General features: G+C 43.2%; 1 protein-coding gene and 1 pseudogene across 1 annotated transcript; both read left to right on the top strand.

Annotated features, from left to right (window-relative positions):
• The first annotated feature begins 2,478 nt into the window (after window positions 1–2,478).
• On the top strand, window positions 2,479–4,942 carry LOC102766390 (annotated as a pseudogene).
• A 3,283-nt stretch (window positions 4,943–8,225) lies between these two features.
• LOC107184457 (protocadherin alpha-10-like) lies at window positions 8,226–10,591 on the top strand. The gene has a single exon (XM_015569597.1). The coding sequence runs from the start codon at window positions 8,405–8,407 to the stop codon at window positions 10,589–10,591; it is 2,187 nt and encodes a 728-aa protein (XP_015425083.1). The 5' UTR covers window positions 8,226–8,404.
• Window positions 10,592–11,714: the final 1,123 nt, after the last annotated feature.

Here is an 11,714-nt window from a genome sequence, read left to right as displayed (position 1 = left end):
CCCAGCAGAGGCGGCAGAAGGGGTGCTCTGGGGAGGGGCCGCCCAAGAAGGACCTCATGGCCTTCAGCCCCAGCCTCCCTCAGGGTCCCAGCTCTGCAGACAATGTGAGTCTAAATAATTTTTATTTTCAGCTTCTTAAAAACGCAGTCTTTTAGGTTTTCTGCTCACATATTTTTTATATAACTTATTATATATTTAGTTGATAGATTTATATGTAATTTTGTTTTTAATATTATTGCACTTTTTGCACTCTTTATGTTGAATTATATTTACTGATATGTTAAATATGCAGTTTTGTTTTCAGAGTGTCCAATATTGTAGGTTATAATTGGCGATTTATATTAGTTATTTTTTTATTTTTGTGGGAAATTTTTACTAATTGGAATAATGAGTTTACTTTCTATTATATAGTGGAAGTCCCTAACTGAATGTTTACATGCCCCACTTTGCTATGAAGTCTTTATAATTGTGTGTTTTTTTAAAAATTTGACATATTCTATTCTTTTTATTTATAAAAACTTACATATTTCAATATCACCTGTTCAATATTGCCTTTTTATGCTTAGTCTAGAACTTGAGTTATCTTAACTTTTTCTTATTACTCCAATTTATTTCTCCTTTTCAATCTTCTTTTTCTAGTTACTGAATTCTTTTTAACTTACTCAGTAGTAGTTTTTTTTTGCTTGCCCATGATGAATATTGTAACTTAAAAATATAGCTTAAATGATATTTTAGTAGTATATTTATTTTGTTCTTTCTTTGTATAACCAACATACCCACATTCAAAATGTCAAGTAGTATATAATGACAAGTCTGTCACTTTCAAACCTAAACAATTACTTTAACTCTTCAAATTTCTGAAACATTTTAAATTTCTTTAGTTTTCTCTAAGATTTTATAGGTATATATACAATCTGCCTTTCTTCTTTTTTTTTAAAGCAAGTGCTTACATTTAACCTACTCTTAGTTTTTCTACTATATCTTGGTATTTATGCCATATTATTTCATAAAAAGCTTTCTGGTTGTTTGGTTGTTTTCTCTCTTTTAAATACCCGCATCTTATTTTATTTTATGACTATATAGTGATTTATCCATCCATTTCTATGTTTGTACATTAGTGGACCAATACCTTACTTAAACAAACTCAACCACAAGTATTGTCCACTTTTACAGTTGGTAAAATCTTAGTATACCTTAGGAAGTTATTTTAGGATGTCTGTTTATTGTTTTCAGTGTTCTTTTACATAAAGGTAGAGATGCCCATATCCAATGGAATTATTTACTATTGAGCAGTAATTTGCATCCACACAATCAGAACAAATTTGCTCCTCTTGTTGAAAGAATAGTCAAATTTGTAGAATAACCTATAAATATTCTAACTTTTGATAATGATGGTAATTGTAATTCTATTTGTATTGCTTTATTTTTCTTTTGTTTTCACATACATATACTTTAAAAACCATTTCCCAAGCACACTTGAAGAAAAATTTAAAATTCTACTTTTGGGGTGGGGGAATGACTAGAAGTTGATATGAAATCCTCCTCCATACTCCAATCTTAATCCACCAATTATCACTTTTTCATTACAGTAGGGTTTGTTTGTTGTTGTTTTTTTTGAAATTCAAACTGACATATCAAGGCTATGGAAAATTTCCTTTGTTGGTAAAAAGTTCTCACAGAGATATTGAAGAATGCAGTTATCTTTACACAATCTTTCTCGCGATTTAGAATGAACTATATAGTAGTTTACATGAAGATAATGTAAGTCGTTTCACAGAAAATGCTCTTATTCCCCTTTTCCATAGTACTTGCACTTATATAAGGATTTAAAATAAGTTTATTCTGTGCCTGAAAATATCATTGTGATTACATGTTAATCTCATTCTCCTACATCTGGATTAATAGGTACTTAAGAAAAGCCATATGTGATGCTTTAGTTAAGTTTTAAAATTTAGAAATCTTCAGTTAGGGCCAAATGAATGAAATATTCTTACCTCCCAAGAAAACCTTCAAGTAAAGACTGCTGACAAATATATATTTTATGAAGTCTTTTCTGATAGGAAGAAAAGGGTTTTCTTGTTGCTCCAAAATAACTAGAATAAAAGGTCAGTGATAAGTGCCTCTACAGAGGTTCCAATTAAATATATTAAGACAGATCCCATTAAATAAAGGTGTTTTTTAAAATCACAGCCACCATTGGGAATTGCTAATATATGAATTCGAAGGAGAGCTTAATCACCCACTACTGAGCCATTTAAGATGAAAAAGTAAAGTGCAACTTTTGAGGTGTATATATCAATATTTAAAATACTGGGAAGAAATCTATTTATGAAGAAAGAGATCCCCAGCTGGAACAAAATTAACGTAAGAAGCCAGGCGGTATAAATACTTCTACGACTGATAAAGGTGAAGACACACCATTAAGTAGAATCTGAGAAAAGAAAATATTCATTGGATTAAAAAGAACCCCATTTTAGCGAGGTAAGTGAATTCAATAATTATTACCCTTTAGAGCCGCTTGATGTCGCTGTCCACAAAGAAGTTCTGTCCGCCAAGCTCCAGCCTTCCTCTAGCAGTCCTGGATCCGTCTCCAAATGCTGAACAATGGCGGAGGCCGCGGAATTGTATTGAAGACTCCAGGAAACGCACCAGTACGCCTTTGTATCAAACAAGCTCTTTGATAGCAATAAAACGAGTACTTGACATGGTGTTTCCTGGGCGAGGAGGCCCGGAAGCCCGGCGTCTGCTGCTGTCGCTTTTGCTCCTCTCAATCTGGGAGGCGGGGAGCGGCCAGGTCCACTACGCGGTCCCGGAGGAGGCGAGACCGGGAGCCGCCAGGTCCACTACGCGGTCCCCGAGGAGGCCACGCACGGCACCTTCGTGGGCCGCATCGCGCAGGACCTGGCGCTGGAGCTGGCGGAGCTGGTGCCGCGCCTGTTCCGGGTGGCGTCCAAGGGCCGCGGGGACCTCCTGGAGGTAAATCTGCAGAATGGCATTTTGTTTGTGAATTCTCGGATCGACCGCGAGGAGCTGTGCGGGCGGAGCGCGGAGTGCAGCATCCACCTGGAGGTGGTGGTGGAGCGGCCGCTGCAGGTGTTCCACGTGGAGGTGGAGGTGAAGGACATCAACGACAACCCGCCGGTGTTCCCGGTGAAGGAGCAGAAGCTGCACGTTTCAGAATCCAGGCTGCCAGACTCTCGGTTTCCGCTAGAGGGCGCTTGGGATGCGGATATGGGCGCGAACTCCATTTTAACCTATAGGCTTAGCTACAGCGATTACTTCTCGCTAGATGTGAATTCAAAAAGTGAGGAGAATAAGCAACTTGAGCTCGTGTTAAGGAAGTCTGTGGACCGAGAGGAAACTCCGACACACAACTTATTACTGACGGCCACCGACGGAGGCAAACCCGAGCTCACCGGCAGCGTCCAGGTGCTGGTCACTGTGATGGACGTGAATGACAATGCTCCCCGCTTCCAACAGTCTGAATATGAAGTGAGAATATTCGAAAACTCAGACAACGGAACAACAGTTATCAGACTGAATGCTTCTGATCCCGACGAAGGAACTAATCAGGAGATTTCTTACTCTTTTAATAGCTTTGTTCCACCCATGGTTATGGACCAGTTTAGCATAGATTCTAATAGTGGAGAAATAAAAATTCGAAATAATTTGGATTTTGAACAAGTGAAATCCTATAAAATCCGCATTGACGCCACGGACAGAGGCCACCCACCGATGGCGGGTCATTGTACAGTTTTGGTAAAAGTCTTAGATATTAATGATAACGCCCCTCAGATTTCCTTGACTTCAATGTCCCTTCCTGTCCCAGAAGATGCGCCACTGGGTACCGTGATTGCCTTAATCAGTGTGTCCGACTTGGATTCCGGTGTCAACGGGCATGTAACCTGCACCTTGTCACCCCATGCCCCCTTCAAGCTGGTGTCCACCTTCAAGAATTACTATTCGCTGGTGCTGGACAGCGCCCTGGACCGCGAGAGTGTGGCGAACTACATTGTAGTAGTGACTGCGCGGGACGGGGGCTCGCCTTCTCTGTCGGCCACAGCCAGCGTGTCCGTGGAGGTGGCCGACGTGAACGACAACGCGCCGCTGTTCGCGCAGCCCGAGCACACGGTGTTCGTGAAGGAGAACAACCCGCCCGGCGGCCACATCTTCACGGTGTCGGCGCGGGACGCGGACGCGCAGGAGAACGCGCGGGTGTCCTACTCGCTGGTGGAGCGGCGGGTGGGCGAGCGCGCGCTGTCGAGCTACGTGTCGGTGCACGCGGAGAGCGGCCAGGTGTCCGCGCTGCAGCCGCTGGACCGCGAGGAGCTGGAGCTGCTGCAGTTCCAGGTGAGCGCGCGCGACGCGGGCGAGCCTCCTCTGGGCAGCACCGTGACGCTGCAGGTGTTCGTGCTGGACGAGAACGACCACGCGCCCGCGCTGCTGCCTCCGGCCCCGGGCGGCCCGGGCGGTGGCCACCCCCACTGTGCTGCTGTCGCTGGTGGACAGCGGCCAGGCGCCTAAGGCCTCTTCGCGAGCTTCTTTGGGTGCCCAGGGCTCAGGGACGGCGCTGGTGGACGTGAACGTGTACCTGATCATCGCCATCTGCGCGGTGTCCAGCCTGCTGGTGCTCTCGCTGCTGCTGTACACGGCTCTGCGGTGCTCGGCGCCGCCCACGGAGGGCGCGTGCGGGCCGGGGAAGCCCGTGCTGGTGTGCTCCAGCGCCGTGGGGAGCTGGTCGTACTCCCAGCAGAGGCGGCAGAGGGTGTGCTCTGGGGAGGGGCCGCCCAAGACGGACCTCATGGCCTTCAGCCCCAGCCTTCCTCCGGGTCCTCCTGGATCTGTAGTTGCAGTGGGAGATCCAGAAGCTTCTTTTGACTCCACTGGGAAGGTAGGTTGCTCTTATATTTTATGTATTAATATATTTATTAATTTAGTCTAGAAAATATTCTTATTACTTATAGAGTACATTTAAATAGTTTTTATTCATTTATTTTTAGGTATCTGGTCTAATTTAAACATTTATTACCAGAAAGTGAATACCTTAAATTTATAGGTATTTTTGTGTTTGTTTCCACTTCCAATTGAGAATCATTATAAACCATATGTTGAACAATTATTCATTAGGTACTGAATTACTTAAAAAAGATCCTCATCCAAGGATATCTTTTTTTAAAAAATTGATTTTAGAGAGAGGAAAGGAGAAATATATAGAGAAACATCCATGAGTGAGAGAAACATGGATCTGTTGCCTTCCCTTTGCTACCCTGTGGGGGTTTGGACCTAGGGGCACCCTTCACCCCCCAGGATCTAGCCAGCCTCAGTGGAACCAGCCATGTACTGGGCCATCCTCCAACCAACTGAGCCAGACCAGCCAGGGATGAGTTACTTCTGTTTAATACCTGTTCTGGGCGTCACATTGAATTACTAAAGTTGTGATGTCATTGTACCTGGACATATTTGGTGAAAATCAATTTAGTTTTTACATGTTAAGTAAACTTCAACACCACTCTATCATCATTTATTCATTTCTAAGGTATGGATAATATCTCATTGAATAGCTTTGCTAATAAGAAACCTCATAGCAGAAATATGTAGTAACTGTTACTAGTCAACTTTGTAGTTTTCTACCTTTTTGTGGGTGGAGAACTTCGAGAGACATGGTTGGTCAGCACTACATACTAGGTTACAATGAGTAACCTCCAGTGTATGCCTGAAAACAGATGTTTTAACTTAAGGGATCTAATTTTAAAAACAAAAGTTACAAATATAATTCTTATTAAAAATGTGTAAAATTTGTTTCTATATGTCTGACAGTGTAGGCCATAAGAAAATGCTGATTGAGAGTTTTCTCTACACTTAGAATATTTATTGAAATTCATATTTTATCTGATATTGGAGAAAATACATCCCAATTGATATTTTCTTTCTTCAAAAATCTTTCTCTTATCTGTCAAAAACTTCTGGTAATGATATAAAGTTTGGACATTAAAGATCTACCTATATTCTACACTTTGAGTTCTCTTAAAATTCATAGTTTGGAACTTAATTACCTCTACTAGTTTATATGAGTATTTACTTTTTCTTCAATATTCCAAAAGACAGAAATCTGGATATTAGGTGGTACAGCTGTAAAGTCACTACATGGCAAACTTATATTTCCTGAATTGCGGTTTGTGCCTTTCAAGTTGGTGGTTCTTCACACGCTATTGTTAGTTCAAGCATTTGTTTTCTAATTAATATTTTAAAAGCTTCCTTTGTACGTATGTGGAGTTTTTGTGATGCGATTATATTTCTATTCTATATTTTTATTGTGTTAGGTATCTTAGACAATGTTCCTTAATTAAAAACTCAGTGGAACAAGATCGGAGTGGTGTTGAGAATAGAGCCACAGTAGTATAACCATGAAAATGCAAGTAACTTAGTTTTTCCAAATACATATTTCAATAATTTTAAAAATGTCATTCTATAGAACACATGTTTGGTACATCCTACAAAACAATCTTTTATTTTATTTCCTTTAAAACTTGAAGAGCTCTGAACTTCCATGGTAAAACCTGTCTGTCAGCACAATTCACCTTAAATCTAGACTTTTTTTTTTCAGGTTCCATATGTCACTTGAGCTTGGGCTGAGTTATTTGAATATGTTATATTGATTAAGGAGCACTAAAAAGTCATCCCCTGCCCTAACTGGTTTGGCTCAGTGGCTAGACAAAACTATTAGATAATTCCAAAAATATATATTTGGGGTATTTGAAAAGCTTAAACATAACAATGATGAAAGTAGTTGTCTATAAAAGTGAAAAATCATACATTTTTGAGTTATTTTATTTATAATCATAATTAAGATTCTTTGTGCCCATGTAAGATGTACATAAAAAAGTGAAACTTCATTCTGTATGACTGATTTCTCAATAAAAGCCTTTTATGTTTTCCTAAAAACAGGAGCCTCTACTCAGCCTGAGCAGTAGCATTAGTGAAGGCGCTGCAGAGTGACAATATTATATTGGTAATAATTTTCCCCAAGGAACCAATCTGTGTCTCCAGCATTATGAAAATAAATGCGGCTAAACTGAGGCCTGAGACTAATAGCCATTTATGAAGCACTCACTTTCCTTAAGGTCCTCTCCTAGGCACTTAATTTACACAACCACCATATTATTATACAAATGTTATAAAAGTAGTTGTGTAAATTATTTCCCCCAAGTCACATGATTAGTAAGTTGGAAAATAGAAATCAGAATGGAGAAATTTCTGATGTTGAAGCTAGTATTCTCTTTTAGGATATCCAAACACCTCACAGAGAATTGATACTTAAAATAAGTGCCTGAATAAGGTTTATTTAATCTCAAAATAATGACAAAGATAAATGAATTGTGTCAGAAATTGAAGTTACCTAAATTTGTTATCCAACGAAATATGAGTACACTCATTATTATGCAGATATTAAGGGTATATTGAAATTTAGCTAATGAAATTATAATCATGGTTAGGTAAAGAATGACTTCTCCAAGATTCTACATTTACTAGGGATCTGTACTGGGGATGGACAATGATTGTTATTATTCACAAAAGAGACATAATGTGAAGCTTTGATAGTCCATAGAGATACAGATATGTAAAAATAGAGTGGACAGTCCAGAGGACATGAACCTCAGTGAGAATGACAACTAGGCTTTTCGGGGCTTCATGTACATGGCGCTTTCTGTCCTGGACAATATCAAGGAGGGGGTCTCCTTCTGGCCCGAGCTGTGCTTCCCCAGGGTTTCAACACCCTAGCAGCTCCCTCGAAGTTCTCACTGTTTGAGGGGTTGAGGCCCAGGCTTGGCCCACCAGAGCCTATGGAGCCCCCGCTACCTCCTCTCCTACCACAGTCACCGCCACCTCCTTCTAGCACTGTCCTCCTCCCCGTCCGACCTGAAGGACGGGGAGGGATGAGGACAGCTGAGCAGGTTGTGAGGGTTGTGGGACCCTGGGGTCATCTTGGAATACAGGAGTGAGTGTGTCTATGTTGGGAGAGGCTGTGCCCCTGAATCGTGAGCATGAAGAGCTGGCTGCAGGCTGTGCCTGCTGGTGGAGGGGCCTCCTGCAGCTGAACTATATGCCCTTGCAGAATTGAAGTATCAAATCATGGGGGGGAAAGAAAAAGATTTGAAAAAGAAGGTAACCAATGGAATTGTACTTACACATTAAGCCACCGGATGTCGCTGTCTTCCACAAAATGGGTTTTTAGAACAAAGGCATAATCCTGTGATTCTCAATCAAGGACCAGGAAGGAGCGTCATTCTGAGATCTCAGCCATTTCGATATAATTGAACGTAAGAAACCCAACAGGAAAATTCAGAGCATGTTAGTCTTCTAGACCGCTGATTCATGGATTTGTAAAACCGGGAAAGTATGTATGATGTTGGTTTACAGACCCAGCGACCTGAGAACCGGCCATCTGCTGCTTGCACTTCTGCTCCTCGCATCCTGGGAGATCGGGATTTGCCAGGTCCACTACTCGGTCCCCGAAGAGGCCAAACACGGTACTTTTGTGGGTCGCATCGCGCAGGACCTGGGGCTGGAGCTGGCGGAGCTGGTGCCGCGCCTGTTCCGGGTGGCGTCCAAAGACCACGGGGACCTCCTGGAGGTAAATCTGCAGAATGGCATTTTGTTTGTGAATTCTCGGATCGACCGCGAGGAGCTGTGCGGGCGGAGCGCGGAGTGCAGCATCCACCTGGAGGTGGTGGTGGAGCGGCCGCTGCAGGTTTTCCACGTGGAGGTGGAGGTGAAGGACATTAACGACCACTCCCCGGTATTCTCCGTCTCAGAACAAAAGCTGGCAATACCGGAATCTCGACTGCTTGACTCTCGATTTCCACTAGAAGGCGCCTCTGATGCGGATGTGGGAGAAAACGCAAAGCTTACTTACAGACTCAGCCCAAATGAGTTTTTCATTCTTGATATTATAAACAAGAAAGGCAGAGGCAAGTACCCAGTGCTTGTGCTCCGGAAACTGCTGGATCGCGAAGAAAATCCTCAGCTTTTGTTGTTCTTAACGGCAACGGATGGAGGCAAACCCGAACTTACTGGGTCTGTCTCTCTGCTGATCCTGGTGTTGGATGCCAACGACAATGCCCCGATATTTGACCGATCCATATATGAAGTTACGATGTATGAAAATGCACCAAACCAAACGTTAGTAATACGGCTAAATGCTTCTGATGCAGATGAAGAAATAAACAAGGAATTGATATATTCATTTAGCTCCTTGGTTTCACCCAGCATAAGAAGGAAATTTCTAATGAATGAAAGGACGGGAGAAATAAGAGTAAATGATGCCATTGACTTCGAAGATAGTAACGCCTATGAAATACATGTAGATGTTACAGATAAAGGAAACCCACCAATGGCTGGTCACTGCACTGTCCTAGTGGAAATCCTGGATGAAAATGACAATTCACCCGAGGTGGTTGTCACTCCGCTGTCTCTCCCGGTGCCAGAGGATGCTCAGTTGGGCACTGTCATCGCCTTGGTCAGCGTGTCTGACCGTGACTCTGGCGCCAATGGGCAGGTGACCTGCACCCTAACACCCCATGTTCCCTTCAAGCTGGTGTCTACCTTCAAGAATTACTATTCACTGGTCCTGGACAGCGCCCTGGACCGCGAGAAGGTGTCACACTACGAGTTAGTGGTGACAGCGCGGGACGGGGGCTCGCCTTCGCTGTCGGCCACAGCCAGCGTGTCCGTGGAGGTGGCCGACGTGAACGACAACGCGCCGCTGTTCGCGCAGCCCGAGCACACGGTGTTCGTGAAGGAGAACAACCCGCCCGGCGGCCACATCTTCACGGTGTCGGCGCGGGACGCGGACGCGCAGGAGAACGCGCGGGTGTCCTACTCGCTGGTGGAGCGGCGGGTGGGCGAGCGCGCGCTGTCGAGCTACGTGTCGGTGCACGCGGAGAGCGGCCAGGTGTCCGCGCTGCAGCCGCTGGACCGCGAGGAGCTGGAGCTGCTGCAGTTCCAGGTGAGCGCGCGCGACGCGGGCGAGCCTCCTCTGGGCAGCACCGTGACGCTGCAGGTGTTCGTGCTGGACGAGAACGACCACGCGCCCGCGCTGCTGCCTCCGGCCCAGCGCCTGCTGGTGCTGGTGAAGGACCATGGCGAGCCGGCGCTGGTGGCCACTGCCACGGTGCTGCTGTCTCTGGTGGACAGCGGCCAGGCGCCGAAGGCCTCTTTGCGGGAGTCCTCTGGCTCCGCGAGCGCGGAGGCGGCGCTGGTGGACGTGAACGTGTACCTGATCATCGCCATCTGCGCGGTGTCCAGCCTGCTGGTGCTCACCCTGTTGCTCTACACAGCGCTGCGGTGCTCCGCGCAGCCCACGGAGGGCGCGTGCGGGCCGGGGAAGCCGGTGCTGGTGTGCTCCAGCGCCGTGGGGAGCTGGTCGTACTCCCAGCAGAGGCGGCAGAGGGTGTGCTCTGGGGAGGGGCCGCCCAAGACGGACCTCATGGCCTTCAGCCCCAGCCTACCTCCGTGTCCAGTACCGGAGGTGGAAACGGAAGAACAGTCTATTGGAGGGGACCACTCTAGGAAGGTGGGTAGTACTTTTTAATTTTCATATTTTTGTGTGAATGATATTTTATTTCGCCACCTTTTCCTTGTCAAATACACGTCTTGGAATATCTTCATCCTTGGTCTGTATAGCATATTTCTATAATGCCTTCAATATATCTAGAAATACCTATTATAGCATAGTTTATTTTAAAAGTTGATTTTATATTTTGTCTATTGTACCCTCTGCATCAACTTTTGCTAGTTACTTCAATTTAAAAAATATGTCATTTATCCTGAACTTATTTATATTTTTACTACAAATATTTAATGTTTTTATAGGCTTTAAAATAAGCCTTTAACTTTTTAATGTTATAAATGTTTGTAGGATTATCACTTTAATTCACAAGTTTACTTATTTTTCAAATCTAAATTTTAAAATGACCATGTTATAGTAACAAAAAGACTGAGCGGATCAATTTTCTTCCTTTTAAAAGTGTGCTCTCTGTTCCCTAAGTAAAGAATATGTGTAGTGTAACATAACTTATAATGCATAATAGATCTTTAATATTCAATGTTTATACTTTATTCTTAATAGTACCACATGAAAACAGGATGTTCATTCATAAAAATGTTCTAATCTATGGAATTAAGTTGTGTTTTAAGCTTTTATATTTTTTTTAAATTTTTTATTTTGGAGTGGTGGTACTTGTGTCAGTGTACATTACTCACTTACTTTAGCAGCAGAAAGTAATTCCTATTTATTTAGATAATTTTACCCAGTATCCTATTGTTTAGTAGAATGAGGCATTGCTTATTATTCAAGCATTAGCTCTTCAACTTAGAGGAAGGAGTTATGATTATGTTTACTAATGAAGAGCATTTGAAAATCAATTTTATTTTAGAAGACTGAAAATGATTCATTTCATCCAAATTAATATTAGAAGTTTCAAAAGAAAATGGAATTATCTTTGTAGAATTTTTTTTTTACTGCTTTGATATCACATAGTGCAATTTAGTTTGATAATTCTCTAGTCATCTTAAATAGGGTTGTGTTGGGATGATATAGACTCAGGAATGCAAAACAATTAAATTGCATTGCCTGGCTGGTGTGGCGCAGTGGTTGAGCATTGACCTATGAACCAGAAGGTTTAATTCTGGTCAGGGCACATACCCTGATTGCA

The sequence above is a fragment of the Myotis davidii genome, unplaced genomic scaffold, assembly GCF_000327345.1.
Source record: "Myotis davidii unplaced genomic scaffold, ASM32734v1 scaffold545, whole genome shotgun sequence".
Classification (NCBI taxonomy): Eukaryota; Metazoa; Chordata; class Mammalia; order Chiroptera; family Vespertilionidae; genus Myotis; species Myotis davidii.
Note: the sequence above shows the minus strand (reverse complement) of the source record. Positions and strands in the feature narration are given on the sequence as shown.